The sequence below is a fragment of the Leptodactylus fuscus genome, chromosome 1, assembly GCF_031893055.1.
Source record: "Leptodactylus fuscus isolate aLepFus1 chromosome 1, aLepFus1.hap2, whole genome shotgun sequence".
NCBI classification, from domain to species: Eukaryota; Metazoa; Chordata; class Amphibia; order Anura; family Leptodactylidae; genus Leptodactylus; species Leptodactylus fuscus.
Window position 1 is genome coordinate 268,441,345 of NC_134265.1, and position 22,553 is coordinate 268,463,897.

Here is a 22,553-nt window from a genome sequence, read left to right on the forward strand (position 1 = left end):
GTCCGGCCGTGAGCGGCGGTGAGCGTTTTATGCTCTCCGCCGCGAAACCGTTTTTTTAAAACCGGACACAGAGTACTGCATGTCCGACTGTGTCCGGATTAAAAAACCCGGTTTCGCGGCGGAGAGCATAAAATGCTCACCGCCGCTCATGGCCGGACAGCTTTCTCACCCATTCAAATGAAAGGGTGAGAAAGACTCCTGCAGGTTTCCGTCTCCTGCTCTGTTTTATGCAGGAAACGGAAACCTGCATAACGGAGTGCCGGGCGCAAATGTGAACGAGCCCTTACATGGCGCCGTCACCCTGAACATGTTGCGGTTATGTTTATCCACATCTGTTCAGCCTTTCCAAAGATACATGCCCTTTTTTTTTTTTTTCGTGTTGTAGGATTACACCTGTATTTGGGTTTCTATTCGAGGAGTCCGCTTAAGGACCCCACGAACGGAAACCTAACCCACTTAAAAAAGCGGTTATCTCATAGACTTGCAGGACTTTTCTCTCCCCGTTTTTTAAGCGGATTTGAGGATGGAAACCCCGAACGTAGACCAGGCGCAGGTGTGAACCTAGCCTTAGAGTATACTGGCCAACTGGGCGGCAACACTGTGAATTCTCTAGAGGTGGTCTCTAAGTGCAGTATGTTATGTACTGTTACCACCCACTTTGCTAGTATACCCCAATTTGCATCAACACCAACAGAGCTTACATATTTGGAAAAGCTGAATGGATTTGGATAAGCAAAGCAGCACAATGCTCAGGATGACAGCGCATATCAGATGAGCCATGTCATTGGGTTTCCAGGTTTGGTGACAGGACTTCTTTAAAGAATATTTCTGGCACTCAATGGGAATTTTTCATATATTTATTTTAAGCATCCAGAGTTATACAAGTAACTTGTATAACTCTGGATGCTTAAAATAAATATATGAAAAATTCCCATTGAGTGCCCGAAATATTCTTTCTTCATTGAATATGGCGGTGAGATGCCTTTTCTGAGCACCTAATCAATTAAATACCGAGTGACGGATCATTACATTTTAATAGGACTTCTTTAAAGGTGATGTGTCACAATTTCGCAGTGAGTATGAGGCACCTGAGAGACATGGAGAGGGCATGAGCCTGTCACACCCTTCTCGACATCGCATCTTACGCTGCAACACACAGGTCGGTGTCTGCCTGATATGAAGATGGTGGGAACATATACCTCAGCTTTCAATACACGTCTTTATACCGGTACTAGCAATACACAGAACAGAGTCCTCAATAGTAAAATAGCTGTCATATGTCTTTGTAACCACTCCCTCCATAAATAACGTGATTTTAATAAAATGATAACTTATTCGCTCTGCAAACTACTGGTGAGCCACATTAAAGGGGTTGTCTGGAGTTTAGGTATTTATGACCTATCCCGAGTACAGACCATAAAATTCTTATCGACGTGTGCCAACAGCTGTACAGAACAGTTTCTGGCACCCATCCTGTACACAATAAAGCAGAAAGCTTCGTCCCCTGTATAGCGACCAGGCACCTTTACTGCAGCTCAACTCTCAATGACTTTAATGGTGGCTGAGATGCATGGACTGGAGGATAGGCCATAAAATCCTTAACCCTGGACATCCCCTTTAACTACATAAAACATTTGTGTGAGTGAAAACAACAATATTTCATTACTTGTCTATTGAATCCCCCGCCATTCCTGAGTCTCTGACAACAGCACATGACTGCTGCAGCCAATTACTGGACGCTCACTGCCATGTCTGACCTTTCCCCACTAATGTATGTGTTTTTTTCCCTATTCAGCAGATAAATGCAGCACTTAGCATTAAAAAGAAGATAATCCTTGTTGAGACTGAGTGGTAAGTGGACGTCCAAGCATCCGGACTGCCAACTATATAAATTATTAGAAATAAATTTCCTGCACTCAAATTAATGCTTCCAAAATATTGTGAACTTTTATTAACATCCGACAAAAACGTTTCGGTCTCATATAGACCTTCTTCAGTTTGTCTTAAAAATACAAAAGGAAATAACAAAATATAAGTGATTCCATCTCATAAATATAGTACAAATAATATACAAATAACATACAGACAATAGTACACAACAAGGTAATCAATGGTGTTAGATATGTAGCCCAAAAGGTATAAGGTTTATAAGACATATGCATATCTGGGTAACACCATAAAATGAGCAGACAATAGTAGAGCATGCATAAACAGGTGAAGTAGGTGTATTCAACAAGATGATATACTGCCAAACCGAATAGGATATGTCGCCGTGCTTCTACTGAGGAATGGTGCCCAGCTTACTAGACAAAATGTTATGTCCTATGAATACATTGGTATCACAAATCCTGTACAATCTTACCGGTGGGGTATAGTGGAAAGTGGAAGCTTCTGAAATGGTCCAGGTCAGAGGGTGCAGTAGAGGTATGAGAGTGTGGGGTTAAAAGGGATTTTTGGCGCCAAGAGCCATCAGACCGGGAGCCCCGCCCCTAAAGGGGGCGTGGCCCCAAGCCAAAGGACCCTCGGCGCCTCCCCCAGCCTTTTCCTGGCACCAAACTCCTTGACCGAGTGACGGCACATTAAGATTTTAAGGATTATATAAATTATTAGTGTGGCAAGTTTCTTTAAGAACACACCCTGACTGCGTATATTAAGAATAAGTGAGAAATATATAAAATGGGATACTTAACACTTACCGTGAACTTTGGTAAAAGAAGATCAATATGTGCTGGGCGATTACACCTTTAAGAGTTATCTAATGCCAAGTTAACAGCTGTTTCTCATTACCACAGAGCCTTTTGTCTAAGCTTTCTTGGAACAAGCGGGGCATTAATCATTAGAAGCATTCCATCTCAGCTAACCCTTTCCTCCTCATTTCTTGGAATCCTAAACAGCAGCTCATCCTGTGTCCAACGTGAAAACCTGATCCACAAACAATTAGTGTCTACTTCAGAGCACCAGCCTGTCTTTGCAAAATATCCATTACTGTCAATAGGGCTGTTCAGAAGACGAAGCGCAATTAGAACTTGCAGATCTAACCTGTGAATAACCATTGAAAGCAATTACACTGCAGACTCAGAATCTAACTTCAGGGGACAGCAACCCATCTGTCAAAATTTGCTACCGAGACATCTAACAGAGTGACTTCCTTCCTCTTCTTGAATGCTCTTTCTTTTTAGCAAAGTAAGCTTCATTAAAAACCTTGACTTTAAGGATTCCTTGCACATACTTATCACAATCTTAGGAATAATGGCCATGTTTAAAGGGGGTGTCCACTTGCTTGATGAGCAAAAATACGGTTGTGGATCATTGGTTAATGGAATAATTAACCAACGATTGTGTGATATTTTGGCACCTTTAACTACACCTGTCATGTAACTGACCCACACAACCGATTCCTCTACTATACTTAGCAGCACCTACTTTTGTGCAGGTTCTCTACAGCAATGTGTCAGTCACGTGCACAGATATCAGAAAGTCTATACAGGTAAATGGGACTTCAATGCAGTAGCAGGCATACCTGCAATTCACGACACAGCCCATGGGCAGTGATGCTAGGTTGATATGCTGACTCTCTTTTAGATGAGAATGATCAATGCCTGAAAGTCTGAGGTAGTCTGGTAATCTCTGGATAAGGTAGCTTCTCCCTGCATGCTACTAAGCATTCTAACTGGCTCTTTACAATAGGTTCACACTCGGAGACTAGGAAGAGCTGGATCAATAAAACAATGGTAACACACGGAGCATGGCAGACCCCATTGACAATAATTGGGTCTGTCGGGTGTCCACCATTTTGAAATTGAAAGTACGGGAGAAAAAAGTCCTCTGAGACGGAGTTTCTAATGGAGACTCAGATGTGAGCCTAGCCTTAGTCTGAAAGGCGTCGAAAGCCTGTAGTAATTTGTCTTGGGCATGTTCCTATACATAAAGATTCTAAACATTCATGGTCGCCTACATGTACTACAGATGCAGATAACAATAGGAATTACTAATGCCTATTGAGAAATTCCGCCTGAACACAGGATGTCCAGGGACATGTTTATAATGAACCAGCTGTCCCAATACACTAATAACAGTCATCATTTACCAGTAAAGAAGGCACTTCATAGCAGCGGTATGCAGCTAACTGTAAAATCCAAACACAGGCTTGTAGGGGCATTAGTTACACCTATCCTAAATAATTACAACCAGATGCATCTATGTTTTACACGCATTTCTGATGGTCTTAGCGATATCTATCACTGTCCACTGAAAGCCTCTAAATGACCAGTATAAAGACCAATATACCAGGATGTCTTCATATATACAGTACGGTGTAAAAGTTTCAGGCAGGTTTGGAAAGAAAACCCTGAAAAGTAAGAATGCTTTCAAAAATAGAAGTGTTAATAGTTTATTTCTTGCAATTAAAAAAATGTAAAGTGTATGGACCTAAAAGAAATCTGAGGCCCATGCACATGACCGCATCGGTTAGGTTGGCGGCTAAATGACACATGGATGACAAAGTGTTGCCTGTGGCTCCACAGCCCCAACTACTGTTCTCAGTGAGCCTGGCCTGTAAAATGGACAGGAATAGGACCTGACCTGAGTTTTGCCCCGGGCTTACGGCCCAACACACAGTCCTGTGATAATACACATTCATGTATATGGGGCCCTAGGCATGAATGGGTCCGTGTGCTAGCCGTAAAAACATGGCTAAGACCCTGACCATACACACACAGACACACCTATCAGGCCTAAAAAGATTCTCCTTGAAGTCTGAGGTATGTGAAGTCCATGATTTTTTTTTTACTATATCTCCATTTCTTACCAGTGATTTTGCCATCTGCATTTACTATGCACACGTAAGCTTTATGACTACTTTCAGCACTTTCATTCCCTCACATAATAGCAGAGTGACCTTTGGCCACCAAAGAGAGCGACCAGCAAAGCGTGGCCTCAGGCTATTTCATAAATAGCAAAGGGGTCTTTCACTGAACTCTGGGGCCGCTTTGTTAAACGCACATAGTTAACATAGCTCTGCAAAACCCATAAATTATCTTGTTCCTTACAGGCCAAGGCTTCAATAAAACAAGTGATTTTAATAGCTATTAGAGAAAGAAAAGGCTGACATGATTAAAAAATGAAAGGCCACAATAAAACATGTGACCGATTTACTGGAATTTATCTTAAAGTAACTTTACCACACACATAAAAGTAAGCCCAGAGAGACCCTGGCTGGCGGGATACACAGTATGGTACCAAAGAGTTAGGCAGGTGTAGAAAACCTTCTGGAAAGTAAGAATGCTTTACTACATAAAAGCCTCTTGGAAGGTCGGGCATGAGGCTAAAGGGAGCAGCCATTATTGGGTTATTTCACTGGAATCCTGTCTTAAGACAGGCTTGCACATTCCAGTGAGCGCCCTCTATTGGTTTGCAACAATAAGGCAGCAACTGTCTTCCTAATTACATCATGGAAGGCGGATTTGCATATTCTTCCCATAGTTCCTTGCAAAGTGGAGTGCTAAAGGCTTAACAAGTCTCCACACACCTATATGGTGGTCTCTCCCTAAGGAGTGACAATATCCCCCGAACCCTACATAAAAGTCTTAAGACTTTTTGAGAGAACTAAACCAAATCAGTATCTGGTCCTACCCCATCAATTCCTCTAGGTACACTTGCACAGTTTTGGAAGAAACTTGGCAGAAAGGTTGTTCAAAACATCTTGAAGAACTTACCAAAGATCTTCTGTGGGTGTAAGGGGACGTTCACACTTGCGCCCATGTCCACCCGCCGGGTCTCCGTCCTATTTCCCAGAGAAACTGAATAGGGGACAGCTTCCCGGTGGGCAGTTTTAAAACCCAATCATTTGAATGGGTTTTTAAAGCAAATCGCTGGTGTCCGTAGGCAGCCTCTCCACGGGGAAACCATTTTTTCTGCCCTGCCTAAGGCCGGGTTCACACGGAGTATTCTGGCTCGTCATTTGGTACGTGGACCCCGCGGGAGGATTTGCGGGCCATATATGCTCCCATTGTTTTCAGTGGGAGCCGGTACCGTACACGCGGCACCACTTTGCAGCCGTGATTTTGCGGCGGCCGCAAAATAGCGCCGCGTGTACGGTACCGGCTCCCATTGAAAACAATGGGAGCGTATACGGCCCGCAAATCCTCCCGCGGCGTCTACGTACCAAATGATGAGCCAGAATACTCCGTGTTAACCCGGCCTAAACTTGTTCAAATCCTTCTGTTCATGTAATCCCAGACAGACTAGATGATGTTGATTCCTCCTCCAATGGGTGGTCTCATCAAATATCGACTTCATTTTGATTTCACTTTTCTTTATTCACGTAATAGCTTATTTTTATCAACTAACAAAATTAACACTTCTAATTTTAGAAGCTTTCTTACTTTGCAGCATTTTTTCCACATCTGTCTAAAATTTTGAATTTGGGTTAGTCTAGTTATTTTGTTTGTTCTGGTTAAAATTGAGTACTAACCTATGAAAGAACCGTCTCATGGTTTAGGGGAGACTTTTTTTTTTTCAATCTACAAGGTGTGATCTTGTCAACAGGGATACCACAGAGACAGCCAGACTCTGCATGGAGGTGAACTCTGGCTGTAAGGCACTGGCAAAACATTTTGTTCCATAGCTTTTGGAAGGATTTGCAGATTGTCACATACAACTCCTTTGAAGTGACGTGAATACGTACCTGTAAACATTTTTGTGACTGTTCTGCTCTGTTTGCGGGCCGAACATATGAGAAGTAGCCATGGTGGAAAGAATTCATGATGTGTTGCTAGAAGATCTGCTATTGTTCCAGATAAACCAGATGGTCGGTGTTCTCCTTCAGTAACATTGCATCCTTCATCAACTGAGTCAACCACAAGTAGAAGGCTCTGAGAAGGAGCATTCAAGGCCAGAAGAGGAAGAAGAACGCACCTGCAGATAGAAGGAAGATTATTAAAAGCTAGTCTCCAAAAGCTTTGTTCTTCCTATAAATATGATGGACCCCAATAGAAGCCCATAGCTGCTAGAATCAGTCACTGCTTGCTAGTTTATGTGGTATAATAGTACGCTCCTAGCGCATCTAAATGGATTCGTTCACTCAATGGAGGACAAAAGAGGCCATGTTCAGGTGGTATCTGGCGGGGTTTGCATTTTTTTTACTACATGGAATAGCACTAAGCTGCAGAATTGCATGTAGTTATTTAAAAAGAAAACAAAACACATACCGTTTTGTTTCTATCATGGGTAATTGGGTGGCATATGTTTTTGGATCCATTTACCTTAAGTACCAGGAGATTTCCCAGGGTACATGGAAACTGATTAAAAGCCATAGCATGAAAGCAGTAACAAGTTTTCCCAAGGTTGAAATACATTAGCAGGAAGGAAATACTGGATAGAAACTATAGTGTTAAATTCTGACCCCAAAATTCAGATTATCCAAGCTACCAGTGGAAATTTCCAGCCTGGGACATTAGTGCACTGTATACACAGGAATAGGAAACCTCCTGCAGAACTGTATACAAAAACATTGAAGCACAAAGGTCAAGAAAAGCGGCCGTTTCTCAAAGCCATTCTTGTTGTTGCTGCATATCATATACAGGTTACTATGGCTAAATCTGCATCAATACTAAACCACACTGTGAGATGCACAAAGCAGAGACAAAACTGCCCCGCCGTACTGAAAGAGGCCTTGTTTTCATGCCGAGCTTTTACAGACTTTGAAAGATTCACAGGGACTGTAGATGTGACTCGCTTTTATCGCTGCACTTCTATTAATCCCAGGTCGCAGGAACAATAATATGACCTTGAGACACAGTCATAACACAAGACGTGAGAAAAATTAATAACTTAAGGTCACTTACTCCCAACAAGCTCCAAAAGCACCCCTGATATTTATTTCTAATACTAGTTTTATCAACCTGATGTGAAACATAACTTCAATGCTACTTCCTGATCTATGGAGGCTTTTGTTCTCCCACACGATGTGAGGATCTGCCGTGGTGTGATGCTCCAGTATAATACAGTCGTCACGAGCAGAAAGATATATATGCTCATTTTATAGAACGCTACACAAAGTATCAGAATATGTTATCCTTGATATTTTATATATTGGTCAATGACAAACTGTTTTTTGGTTAACCAGTTATGGACAAAATTCTTTGGAACTAGCTAGACCATTTTAAAGGGCTCCATCTCAAGGATCCTATCTATACTGCTATCTTATGTGGATTTAAGACTTTTCCTAAATACATTGCTTCATCAAAACTGCTTTGTTTGGCTGCTATCTGAGATTATTCACTTCATCGTTTACACAGGGTCTCCATAACCATGACCTGGGGATGATCTTATGTGCAAGCAGCCATTTTCCCATGGCCTGTACGCCTGTGCAGTCTGTTCCACTCAAGACCCGAAGCCTAGAGGTTACAAGCCTGTGCCGGAAAAAGACATTGAAGATGACGCTGCGGACGAAGAAGGAGGCAGCGCTGTAGACAATTCTCTGGCAGCGGTGGGGACGCCCTCATCGCTGTTTGAGCGCTGGGGCCTGCCCCCATCGCTGCGAGAGAACTCATTTGCAGACCGGTAAAAAATTGGTATTTCTAAGGAACGGCGCAGCGGAGACCACGTCTAAAGGTAGAAGGCGAATAGCCTTTCTAAAGGCTATTCTGACGTCTTCTCCACAAAAAAAAAAAAAAAAAAAAAAGAAAAAAAAAAAAAAAGGTTTTTAATGGTAGAATCCCTTTAAACTGGAGCACTAGAAGAGGGACTTAATACAGTGGGGCAGTTGGAAGGGAACATTATAATGTGGGGGCATATAATGTATGGGTGACTGTAGGAGGATTATACTTTGTGGGGGCACATGACAAGATGAATGAGAATGGGCGGAGTCAATGTAGAAGTAGGTGGAGCGAAATTTGCAGCGGCGCGCATGGCCCTCTAGAATAGTTTCAATTTCTTAAGCGGCCCCATGGGAAAATTAATTGCCCACCCCTGCTCTAGCTCAAAGACATCTAACAATTAAAAAAAAAAAAAAAAAAGTCCAGAAACATAACTTATAGCACCTGCTACTATGTGCCATCTATAATAATGGAGTCCTCCTATGATGTAGAGAGGGCTTTGGGCTGCCTTGAGCTCCTTATAGCTACACCTCTCAATGTAGCTTTAAGATTCATCTCACGAGCTTCACTCGTCACCCGGCGGTTTAATTTTTTTTTTTTTTTTTTTTAATTAACAAATGTTTTTTATGATCACTTCCTGTGAGCCTCCATTAATTAACCCCAGGGTATAACAGCAGCAGTTTCCTGGCAGGCGAAAGTTTGTGAATATGGCAATAACCCAACCAAAATAACTGAACTACCCAAAATCAGGTTGGTTATCTGGATTGATGGTTGGTTTTGGCTATTTTTCGACTAACTGACTAGCTCTATGGCGGGGACACTTACAGCGATCATTAGTCATTTGTTGGACACAAGCACACCACTTATGTGATGATTTGTGATTAACAAATCTGATGACAGTCTCATTGTCAATGTCAATGGGGGGGGAGTTTATTCATCTCCCTTAGGCCACTTTTGTGGTGCAAAAAAAAAAAAAAAAAGTTTTTAAAAAAGTTAGAAAAAAAAATAAAAAAAAATGAACATCTCTGGTGTGCGGCTTTTTAAACGCCAGTTGCAACAAATTGAGTCTCAATTGGCATTTTACACTATCCTCGTCACTTCCTGAAAAGGAGGAGTGGAAAGGGAGTGCTGGGGCAAGCCTTCCAGATTTAAAATTATAGCCTGGCGTCTATGCCAGCTTTCAGCTGGAGCAGATTTCAGTGCAGGGGCATGGCCTGGCAAAGGCTGCACATGATTTATGAGCAGGTCCAACCTTTGCCAACACAGGATATATGAAGACTGGCATTGAAAATACCAGTCTTCATAAATCTCCCCCAATGTATAATTAAATATTTGGAAGTTCTAGAGCAAACTATAATACCAAAAGCCTACAGCAAAATAAAGAACGTTACCATATAATAATCAGTGTATTAAAATCAGCTCATTTATTTACAAGGTTCAGGTAGAAAACCAGAAGACGACTCACATTAAAAAGCAAACTGACAGGCATACTGTTTATCTTGGGCATACGCCAAGTGAAATATCCTGTTCCTGTCTCCTCCACATAGTTAATATTTGGAACATAAGAAATGCCCGACATGCCCTTACTATTTTTAATGTAGATGATACCCACTAATTTTAAACGGTATTAAAAATAAGACATCCCTTGTATCCTGGCTCTGACACACAGAATAGTGAAAACAGGTTAGTTCCTTTTACTCTTATTACCAAGAAGCTCATAAGAGTAAACTCTGCATGGCCCTCTTAGGTGACATTCTCACTGTGCACTGAAAAGCACTGAAAATGCCACAAGTGAACAAATCTTAAAAGGGTTTTTCCATGCAAAAATTTATATTTATATATATATATATATATATATATATATATATATATATATGTATGAAGAGCTCAACGGAAAAATGGCCTAAGTCCACATTTTGTCATATTTCAAATTATTACCTAGAAAGCTTCTTTGTACCTCGTTCTATGCATTGGGTTTACAAGGTACCTAGGATTAATGACCTAAGTCCATATATTTCAATGCAGAAGAATTTACATTCAATGGAATAATAGCCTAAGTCCAATACAAACTTACTTACTTCACTCTCGTTGGTCATTTTTTCATTGAAATCGTGACTTCCGGTCTGTTGTTTATATTAGTGTAAAAACTTTGTCTTATTGTTTAAAAGGCTCTAAATCGACTTTTGCACATATTTAGCGCCGAAAAGGGAGGCAGGTAATTATTATTCTTCATCGTTTAATAATTTTTACGGTATATTTGACAATATTAGCATAAGATTGCACTTAAGCCGAATTTTTTTAATAAATAATACAATTTATGATTAGGATTAACGGTGTTCATTAGCTGATTACATTGGATAGATATATTCCACAATAATGCCCGTTTGCTTTAGGCTAAAACTTTAAATTTCGTTTTTCTCACAATATTGATTTTTGGACTTAGGCCATTTTTCCGTTGAGCTCTTCATATATATATTTGTAATGTGTGTTAGTGCAACCAAATACTTTTAGCAGTGTTCTGAATGATTTCTGGCTTTCTCTTGGAGCTACTGGTATCCTCTACATTTGTTTACATGGATAGTGTCCTGCTGTCTTAGCCTACAACTTCACTTCATCCCTCACAACCCCCCCTCCTCCCAGTTTCCCTAGCTAGCCCATGAACTACTAGCCCTATCTAGCTAGCTAATTAACTCAGTCCCCCAACCCCCTCCCCACCCCATCATACTTACCTGTCTTCTCATCCTGGAGATGACTTTTGTGCTGCTGTACCCTCTTCTGCCCATATCTAGGAGCTGAAACCCACGCAAGAAGCAGAAGAGAAGACAAGTAGTCATCAATAGAACAAAGTTTCCCTTCGCTTCTGCCGACGTTCTATTGCGTAGGCGCCAGCTCCCGTGTGAAGGACGCAACGCCCAGCAGAAGAGGAAGCAGTGGTGAGTATGAAGGGGATGGAAAGGGAGGAGGGGAGCAAGTAGTACTGGTGACCTCCCTTCTCCAAAAACAGCAAAACGAAACGTCACCAGGAAATCAGAAAATGTGCCTGGGGCAGTCACCACTTTTTTTTTTTTTTTTTTTTTTAAAGGAAGTAAAATAGAAGTTAGGCAGGGGTGGGGTTTTAGCTTAGTATTAAAGGGGTTGTCCCACGTCGCATACTCGCTAGTCTTCGCTGCAGTAAATTCTTCTGTCTTCCGGATTTGTTGTGTCATTGGTGGGCGGGGTTACATATGCAAAGCCAGCGGCGAGAAGTTGTCGCTTCTATACCGCTGGCCCTGCGTGTGCGCTGCCGATGCACTAGGCATCGGACGTACAGCCTTCACAATGTCATACAGACCCGGCATCCGCTGTAATAGAGAGGCAGATGCCGGGGAGTGTAGACGCCGGCACAGGTGAAGCCAGCAGCAGCAGGACCGATGCTGCTATTCTGCTTCTCTGCCCCCCCCCCTCCGGAATAGCAGCATCGCTCCTGCCGCTGCTGGCTTCACCTGTGCCGGCATCTACACTCCCCGGCATCCGCCTCTCTATTACAGCGGATGCCGGGTCTGTATTGGTGGCCCCTTCCCTCCCCCCAAAGTGTAAACTACCCCCCTCCAGGCTTGCTCCCGTGCACTTAGCCCCTCTCCCCCCTTCAGAGCAGCAGATACATCACTTGACTTATGACCAGATAAGTCAAGGGATGTGTAAAAAAAAAAAAAAAAAAAAAAAATGAATAAAGTAATATCGTGGACAAACAAAGCAGTTTTGCTGAAGCAATGTATTTAGGAAAAGTCTTACATTCACATTAACAAGCAGTATAGATAGGATCCTTGTGATGGGACAACCCCTTTAATGTTTTAGTTAATGCCAGACAACCCCTTTAAATCGATGCAGCCCCACCTATAAAACAAATACCCAGTACTGGTCAACTATACTGCAATCTGTTAATTTAAACAAATTGTCAATGAATTGAGAAGATCTGGCAGCAGCAGGTAGTAATAGGAGATCTGCAATCTAGAACTCATCCAAACACAACAGATATACCTTCAGGATTACACTAGGTTCTACATTACACTAGCACTGTGGACTGAAACAATGGAGACCGAAGCAGACTGCTAAAATACCAATTACGCACAGAGACCAGTGACTATAATGACTATAATGCAGTCCTTCGGGTGTCCATCATTTTAAAACGGCGGACAATGCGAATGAGAATTTTTACTAGTCTGTTCCTGATGTCACATTTTTAGGTGTGATGCCTGGGTTTTACAATGTTTCCATTTCCTCACAATGGATCCAACACTGCTTAATAGCATAACCAAATACCGACAAAACACCAAAGAGACTACAACGTAATGTTAAAGGGGTATTCCAGCCAAAACCATTTATTAATCTACTGGGTAGGTGATAAATAAATACATTGAAAGAGTCTGACCCTAGATATTTCCCATCAAACTTATCAAACCTATTCAGTAGTATAAGAATGCTTTTTGGCTTTTCTTTTCACCACTTCCCTCCAGATCTGACCACTGGTACTTGATTTCTACAGTAATTGGACAAAAAAAAAAAAAAAAAAAATCAGGGCTATGGAGTTGGTAGGCACAACCACTCAGACTCCTATTTTATTCCAGCCCATCTCCTGCTCTGACTCCTTTGTAAATGGCTGGCAGCCAGGACCAGTCAGAAATTCATTAAACAGCTAGTGATTGAAGTGCTATAATGGTAAATACATAACACAGTATTCATCTAATTATACAATATTAAAATTTGTATAATATAACCATTTGAAAGAGTCGGTAAGAGTTTTCCAACTCCACCCAAAATTGTCCTGGTCTCCAACTCCACAGCTTTGAAAAAAGCTGACTTTTTAAATGATTTTCACATAGAGGAGAACTATAAGCCAACTACGATGGTGATAACTTGCATCAGTGTTATCCAGAAGCTTCCATGATATACTTAGCGTAAGGCCACATGGAGCAGAAGATGGGTGGCTGCCACGAGGATGTAGGCTATAAAATTTTCAGTACTTTACATAGTTTCAACTTTGCTTTATAAAGACCGGTAAATTCATAACTGGTCAATTCAACAATGGCTACACTTATAAGTAGAGAGGTCAGTATAGCTTCCTATAACAGCCTTTCTCCTTCCAAGTCCAATATTCAAGCTCTATAACATGTACACAAGCTATTAATGCGATACACTGTAGAGGTGTATTTAAAACACACATACACACGTCATTTGACTGCGTTCATGCATCACTACCCAGAAACATTACTATAGGTATAACTGGAGGTAACTACTAGTATCAGCCTGTAGCTTCCCTACATATATATTTTAACATATATGGTTTTTATTTTTCCATCACAGCCTAAATTCACATTTCACAGTCAATTCTATAGTTGAGAGACTAAGCGAAAATTGTGATAGCTTGTCATACCCCATTCCATTGGATCCCCATTTTTATGATGAAAACTAATGTCTGCTAACGGAATTTGCAAAAATAATATGTTGCTGACCTGAATGTTGGAGAGTTATCCTTATATTGTGGGATCGGGACCAAACAGTCTTATAGGTCAGGCAACAAAGGGTTTGCAAAGAAGCACATCCCCAGTAATAAGAGATACTGGGGCAGTTTTATTAAGACATGCCTGTTTATAAATAAAGCGCACACAACTGCACCAGAATTAAGATATACGCCAGTTGGGAATTAGCAAAAATTTCTAGTTTAACTACTCACGTCCACTGGCATGGGTAGTAAATGTATATGTCCACTCCGCACTCACATTCGCACAATATGGAGGATGAGGCACAGAACAGAGGTTGTGGTCCATGTCTGGTAAAGAAAAGGGCCTTAAAAAGCGTCTTTCATGTCCTCCTGCACATGTGGTTTTATATACCTCTAGAAAACCCCGACAGGACCCGTCCATAGCCCTGTGCGGTCAGAGGGGACATTCCTTACTGCCCAGGAATGACACTAAGCTGTGAGGAACAGGAATGGGGGGGGGGGGGGTGCTCCTCACAACAAAACTAGACTGTCAGGAACACCCTTTTAACGATGGGCAGAGATCGGTGCCAAAACTAACGGCAGCAATATGTGCCCCGGGCTAGAGATAACGGGAAAGACAACAGTGCGCTGAATTCAGCACACTGTCGGCTTTCTAGCAGTATATAAACCTTATGTGTAGGAGGGCATGAAAGATCCTCGTTAAGCCAAATGTGCGCCACAATATCATCCCTCTCCACCAGAAAACTGCCATAGAGGGATTGATAAATTCCTCCCAGTGCCAGGATGGTCGATAACAAATAACACCAAAAAAGGCACCAGTTTTACTTCTTCTTGTATGCTACTTTGCATACATTTCCTCCCAGATGTATTGATTGGCCCTTCAGACTTCCTACATTAACTTAACCCAAGGAAAAAGATTATCCTCCATAGACCTACCCCCAAGGCCTCCTAATTTTCAACTACTACCCTGTTCTGTATTGAAAACAAAATGCAAAAACCCTTGAAATATTTGTCTATGGACAAGTCTTTTCCTTATAGAGAAGATTTGGGTTTGTTGTATACCATTAGTTATGTAACAAGGCCTGTTGAAAGGTTGGACGTTGACTTGTAGGGTATCTATCTCCAATAGGTGGCAGTGGAGACCGTTCTTCTTGTTGGAAGAGAGTTATATAATGCAACATTCCAAGGTTCTTCTGAAAGGGGACTTCATTATCCTACATCTATTCTCATGTGTACCACTGATACTTTCTTTTCAGATAGCAGCTAGTGCTCAAAAATGGTTACTTGTACAGTCTGCCTTAGTCTAATATACAGTATATTTATGTCACAAAACCATTTACAATACAAGGATAGCAAAAGCCAAGTAACAAAAACAAAAAATGCTAAACTTGGTAACTCAGTATTATCTATTAGTGGATTCTTCCCAAATGGAGAGCTATAGCAGTCTACATGAACAATCTAAAAACAGGTTCCGGGGATAATATCACTCCTTACGGAGCGATCACCTTCTCAGGTGTATGGAGTCTTACAAAAGCCTTTTTCGATCCACTGGAGGAATTATGGGAAAAATATGCTGATTTGGCCAATCCCCGCATAGCATTAAAGGCTTGTTGAAAAAGTCGGGCATGATGTGTAAGGGGGCTGCCCCTAGAGGGCAGGAAGCAGGGGCACTGTTTTCCTATGTACATCTTAGAAAACAGATTTGCAATCTAAAAACAGGAATTCTAGTTGATGGCATCCAAAGGATACGTTCTAGAAGTCCGATAGGATGGTGTCCTGCAGTCTACAGCATGTTGTACATCATCTGTCTAAATGGAAGACTGTCTTTTCTGCCAATAGCAACCTATCACAGTGCAGGTCATTTTTCAAGCATAGAATACAAAACAAAAGCTATGTAATTGACTGTCAGAGGCAACAAAAATAATCTCATTTTTAGACAAATCCCCCCCAATATGCTAGGTACAGGTTACATAGTAGATGAGGTTGGATAAAGACATCAGTCCATCAAGTCCAACCTATAACCCTACAATCCCTACAGTGTTGATCCAGTGGAAGGCAAAAAAAAAAAAAACACGAGGCTCATGCCAATTGCCCCATTTCAGGCATCATATAACACAGGCATTCTAAGAAGACCAAACAGAAGAATGGCTGTGCCATGTGCTAACCATGAGGCATTACACTATACCAGTTTTGCCCATATTGCTCTTTTATGTTCCCTCTATTAGTGTCAGCAAACACTGGGCCATCCATTGACATTTTCCTTTCCCTACTTCCGTGCAGTTGTTATAACTAAAAATGGAATAGGTCCCCAAGGGTGTTTAGCTGGGGGGACGCATGGTGGCACAGCCCCCTTTTATTCTTTCTAGGGATGTTTATTATCTTTGGTATTTGTGGTTTTGCTGTCCTCACCCTTCCTTGTTTTATATTGTTAGTGGTACAACAAATTGAGCCGTCATCTCTCCTGACAACGACTGACTGGACATCAGTATCCAGGGGGGAAAGTAGGTCGCTGTGGTCATACAGTTTATGCACCAGAAAGTCCTGCACCCTTCCAATTCAAGAATGCTCCTGTCACTATCTTGGATGGATGGATATTTTATTTATTTATTTATTATTTGATAATCTGCTTATGATGTAACAATTATTTATGGTATAAGTGTTACTATTATTAAAGCATCGTGGTCTTTATCCAAAAGAGAATTTGGTCTTATTTTATTACCAATATTGTATATTAAGGCAGTGGTGCTTGTGCTACCATAACAAATAACAGCACTCGGTCCTCCACCTTAAAAAGATGAGTCTTTGTATTTTCATCCAGACCTTTCTGTACCATGTCCGAGTCTTATTAGATGTGATCCACATAGAACAGCATTGTAGGCAAAGTGTGGCATCCGGGCTAAAGCTTATGCGTTAGAGAGAACCCAAAGAATAAAGAGATATGTGGCCAATATAATACTATAGTATTGAAAAGTCATTTAGGATTGTGCTGATCCTGGCTCCTGACTTGAAGATTACATTAGCCATTCCATACCCCAAGAGAGGCTATTACTTCTCATAAAAGCTGCAAGCGTACACAATGAAAGAAGTTATAAAAGAAGCAGAAATTAATTATCCTTGTCCTAAATGTGATTTTTAGAACTCCAATGACTCAGCAAAGCTTCTCTAATTATCGCCACTTTTATCTCTTCTCTGCCAGGTGCCCATTGCCGCACTCTATGAAGGCAGGCACTGCCACAGATGCTCTTAGAACCGTGTCTGCAGTTCTATTACAATGTCATCTTAAATCCATCTCTTACCTCACAAGATAGACAGACCCCTACCATGTTCATCCACCATACTTCACAGTGCATCTCTGCTTGTTCAGATTAATGCTTGTGCAATTAGACCAATGTTATTCCCATTAAGGTAACATAGTAAAAATTCTGCTCAACATTTAGACAATTTTTGCCAATTTTTTTTTATATATTTATTAAAAGAAGAGGATGAAACAGATCACTATTTTCTAGGCTTAGAGGCCAGAGTGATAATTGCTGGATTAAAAAAAAAAAAAAAAAAAAAAGTATATCTAATGTGGTTAGATATAAAAATTTGGTTTAATAAATTGGCCATTTTTGGTGACGCATTCCATTAAAGCACACCTAACTTTCAACAAACTGCGTAAAGCAATAGTATAGTGTGTGAATATGAGAAAAAATACTGACTATTACTTGCATTCTACATTGTTTTAGCAATTTTCCCCTCTGCAGGCTCTCAGTTTCATTTCTCCCTGAGCTGCTGCATGGCTGCTATGTAACCTCCCATATACTGCACACAGTATAGAGAAGAATCTGCTTGTCTAGCTTTTTGTCCAGTAAAAGCAGGCTTTATACAGGACATTATGGAGAATTACTGACTGGTACGGATGTGAATAAAGTACTGTGGATGATACAATTTTACGATTTAGCTCCTGCTGCATCTTTCTGCCTACCCTCTACATAGACTTGTATATGATTAAAGAGGTATATTACCACTCTTGACATGTCTAACTATGTCACCATGAATAAGGTCTGGTTCATATCTGCGTTCGGTATTCCGTTTGGAGAATCTGCTTGGGGACTCCCCACATGGAATTTCGAACACATTAAAAAGCGGTGAGCAATGAAAGCACACAGACCCCATAGACTATAATGGGGTTTGAGTTTTCCACGCAGTGTCCGCACAAGTCATGTGGAGAGAAAAGTACTTCAAGCACTACTTTCCTTTCCACATGGAAAACACACGGACCCCATTATAGTCTATGGGGTACGAGTGCTTTCATTGTCCCCATGCGGACTCCCCGAATGGAATACCGAATGTAGATGTGAACCATGCCTAACAATTCTGTCAGAAGAGGTGTTTAATGAATGCGGTTAATGGGTGACAAAAATAAAACTTACTAGTTCATTCCCGGCACTGGATACGCTTACTTACTAAACTATATATGCAGGTCCCCTCTTGGCCACATTTTTAGCTTTACAGAGCACAGTGGGGAAGGGGGAATAAAAGGTTTTATTCCTTTCCTCTCCTGCCAATATTTTGAATCTTGTTTTTTACATCTATTTAATGGCTTCAAAATAGTGAACACAGAGATGACTACCCATTTATATAAACAACGTTAAAATAACAGATCAGTTGCTGTCCGTTTTTTTTGGACGGACAGAAAAGTATGATATACTATGATTTGTTGTCCTTTTTAAAAAAAAAAAAGAAAAAAAAAAAAGAACAGCAATGGATTTGTTTTTTTTAATATTGACATCTATGCAAACAGAAGGTCATCTATTTGCATCAGCTTCTGACTGCTCCTTGCATGCTTTTTAGAGATGTAAAAAATGTGATCTGTACAGGGCCTAAGCTAGTTTAGCCATTGCAGAGAATGTGCTTTTTTTTTCTTTTTTTTTTTTTTATAGCCTCACATAACCCCTTTAAAGGAAGAACTTCAGCACTACTGTGCAAAGAACATTACCACAAAATCAACAGAAGGTTTGATGAAAATTCAGAGTAATTTAGTAGAAAGCAGAATGATCTGCAGCTGGGAAAACTGTTAATAATGCCTTTCCTATAATGTGAAAGGGGTTATCCATTTTCTGCTATTGATGAATAGGTCATCATTATTAGATTGGTGGGGGTCTGACACCAGGAACTCCTCGCAGATCAGCTGTACTGAGACAACATGTCCCCATTATTGTTTAGCTGATGTACTAAAATAGGCTATCAATAGGAAAAACTGGATAACCCCTTTAAGAATCTGCAATTCCTTCAAAAATACTTAAAGCCAAAAAGTTTGTTGCAAGGCGAAATAATTCTGATAACAGGGTATCGAAGGCAGAGAAGAATAAAGTTCTCTGCCGCTGTATGTGCCGGACCTGACACCTGTATACAGATGGCATACTCCGCCTTTGTAATATTAGCAGTTGTAGTTTGGGAAAGGCCATTACAACAAAATGAAGAAGCTGCTGTAAATGCTATTTTCTTACCTATAAGTGAAGGCTCATCTTTAAGATTACCAGACCAACAGAACAACCTGATGTGATCAAGCAGATGAAAGATCAGATAAAACTATGGCTGGCCAGGCATGCTACGACAAGGAATGGCTAGAATGTATGGAGCCATTTCATCAGAGCAGATCTGACCTCCATGGAAATTGTACTATAGTTAGCAGGACTACTACCTCAAAGCAACGTTTCTATCGATGTGTGGAAATAAAGGCAGACATTCTAGTCTGTGGATGACAGCAGATCAAATCTGTCCATGCAAATCCTATCCTTTCTCCTGAGGTACAGATGGCCATAGAAATTTAGCGATTTGGCCGTAATACAGCATAACATTGGGATGTTACAGGAAATCAGCACGTATAAAGATATTGCCAAGAGAAAATAGTTTGTATCGTGGGAACCACTGTAATGTATTTTACTCAAATAATAGTCATCTAAATGCTATAATTGTACTACTTACAACTAGAAAAAAAAAAAATCACAGAATGAACAAAACACCTAGAAAGCTCCCAGAGTCTATCTTTTTTGGTAGTTTTTAATTTCTATCCATGTTGCGAGTACTAGAAGTAGTCTCACTAGCCCCTATAGCTAGCAGTCACTCCTAGACATGGACGCCCACTTGCACAGTACACTGTCACCACCTAGTAAGTCATCGACAAGCAGTACACAGACAACTGTTTAAGCACTGATGGCTTGACAATACTGTACCTCTTGAATGCCTCGGATGGATTTCGTTCACATTCTCCAGGCTGTAAAAGTTTTTGAACTGAAGGGTCATTGAGTTTATCCTCATATCCTGGCATGAGCCCTCCTTGACAGATCTGGTTAACCAGTGCCCTTATGAAGTTTCCCACACAAAGAGTATCAGAGTCTTGAGCCTTGCAAAAGTGAAAGGCCAAGACTTGGCGGTGCAAGCCCCTCTGTAAACCTGCAGGTGAACTTGGCCACAGCAATTCTGTACAAAGAGCTGTTTTCCCACAGCCAGGGCCACCAACAAAGAGTAATCCCCATGCTGTGCCCTTGCCAGTGCTGCCGCCATTGCTGCCAGAGTTTGCCACCAGTGACAGTTTGTTTGCTGTGCTTACGGTGCAGCTTGTCTTCTCCTGCAGACAGTGCTGGAGTTTGTGGAAGATCCATTCCCTGCAGTAGAAAGGTTTCCCCTGCAGCAAACTCGTCTGAGCCATTGTAGCTATTGGTCGGGAATCTGAGCTCGAACACCAAACCGTGTTACTTTTGCAGAATAAACCTCGGGGCAAAAACTAGAGCTGAATTCCAGTAGTGACATATCCCAAACAAGAAAGGGCAGTGGAATGCAGGCCGAATTCAATGGTTCCAGTAAATGTCACTAAACAGATAGAAGACGCTTACAATTCTCCATGCGTCTTCCCCCATTTTACTATGGAGTACAATCCCTGCTTGCAGTTCTGCTTACATCCAAGAGTAATACTTTTCAGATGGTTCACAAAGTCAAGTACTCTCATCACTGCATCTGGATTTCATAGAGCTGTGCATTCTTTCTCTACAAGAAGGACACAATACATCTGGAAAAACCAAGGGGGAGAAGAGGAGGGGGGAAAAAAAGACAGCCGTTAGTATGTACTAAAGCCAACTGCTCATCACATGCTACAGTTCATACTCAAGCAGCATTTCAACAACTTTATTTAAAAGAAAACAAAGGGCAGAGTTTGCGTCTGAAATACAGTTACAGTCATGCATAGTGAATCCAAGGACTGCCATGTATAACAGATTATAACAAAAAATACATTTATCTATATACTTTTAGTACTATCTAATAGGAATCTATGAACAAGATGTTCATATACTGGATATCTGCTTTTATAGCAAACTATACTGCTGCCATTATAGCAAATTTAAGTTCTGTTCTCACGTGTTGCAACTTCTGTTCATAACGAAAGACATATCTCTGTGTCAGATCCAACTGCAGCGCTGACAAGACTTCTCTGACCTATGATCAGGCTGGTTGAAGTCTGTCATTTTGACAGCTACAATTGCCGTTCTATTCCTGCCTTTAGAACTGACAAAACTGGCAACAGACTCTCCAGTGTAGAAACACATAAGAAATTTCTATATGTTCTCCATATGAAGACAAAATGACTCACTGCATTGTTGCCTTGCAGCTCTGGAGTCATTGGTTCGAATCCAGCCAAGGACAACATCTACAAGGAGTTTGTATGTTTGCATATGTTTACTCCGAGTACTCTGGATTCCTCCCACACTCCAAAAACATACTAAAAGGGATCTTAGATAGCGAGTAGAGATAAGCGAACAGCATGCTCCCATAGAAATGAATGGAAGCACCTGTGACGCCGGCCGGCTGACGGCAAAGTCAGCGTCACAGGTGCTTGCATTCATTTCTATGGGAGCGTACTGTTCTGATCGGCTGATCCGAACAGTGTTCGCTCATCTCTAATAGTGAGCCCTACTGGGGATTTAAGTCCTACAGGAAAACTGGCACAAAAACAGCAAGAACAGAAGATTGTGTGTATTATAAAAGCCACTGCAAACCAAAACTGTGTTTGTTGTCCATAGAAACTGCATCACAATGCAATGTTCCCTTGTTACGCTATGTTTACGCTAGCGTTCGGGTCTCCGTCGTTTGGGTCCACATGGGTATCAAAAGACAGAGACCCTGTCTGCTATGGCAAATCCAGTGCAGATGTGGATCCAACCTTAAAATGTTCTGATAAAACAAGAGCTGCATTGTGATTGGTTGCCACAGTCAACAAAAGCAATTTTTCTTTTAGTTGGTTGGTCAAGTAGTAGGTAGTCTTTTGCACACTTCATTATAGGTGATACCGTTCCATTTTGACCTCCCAAAAAAGCAGAAATGATGAAAAAAAAAAAACACATGAAAATGTTGTGTGTGTTTTCAGCCTTGAGGCTAAGGCCCCACAGGACATCCCACAGCAAAAAAGCATTGCAGGAAAAACCGTGGCACTTTAGACA

The 22,553-nt window shown here is 41.2% G+C and overlaps 1 protein-coding gene across 2 annotated transcripts in view; it reads right to left on the minus strand.

The window, feature by feature from the left end:
- ANKRD50 (ankyrin repeat domain containing 50) overlaps positions 1 to 22,553 on the minus strand; it is a 45,550-nt gene that overhangs the window by 18,133 nt on the left and 4,864 nt on the right. For both annotated transcript variants that reach the window (XM_075287320.1, XM_075287328.1), the window contains exons 2-3: positions 20,295 to 21,127; positions 6,686 to 6,915 (exon numbers count right to left, since the gene is read on the minus strand). In XM_075287320.1, the coding sequence (XP_075143421.1) occupies positions 6,686 to 6,915; positions 20,295 to 20,770 (706 nt within the window). In that variant the 5' untranslated portion in view covers positions 20,771 to 21,127. The remainder of the gene's footprint in view (positions 1 to 6,685; positions 6,916 to 20,294; positions 21,128 to 22,553) is intronic.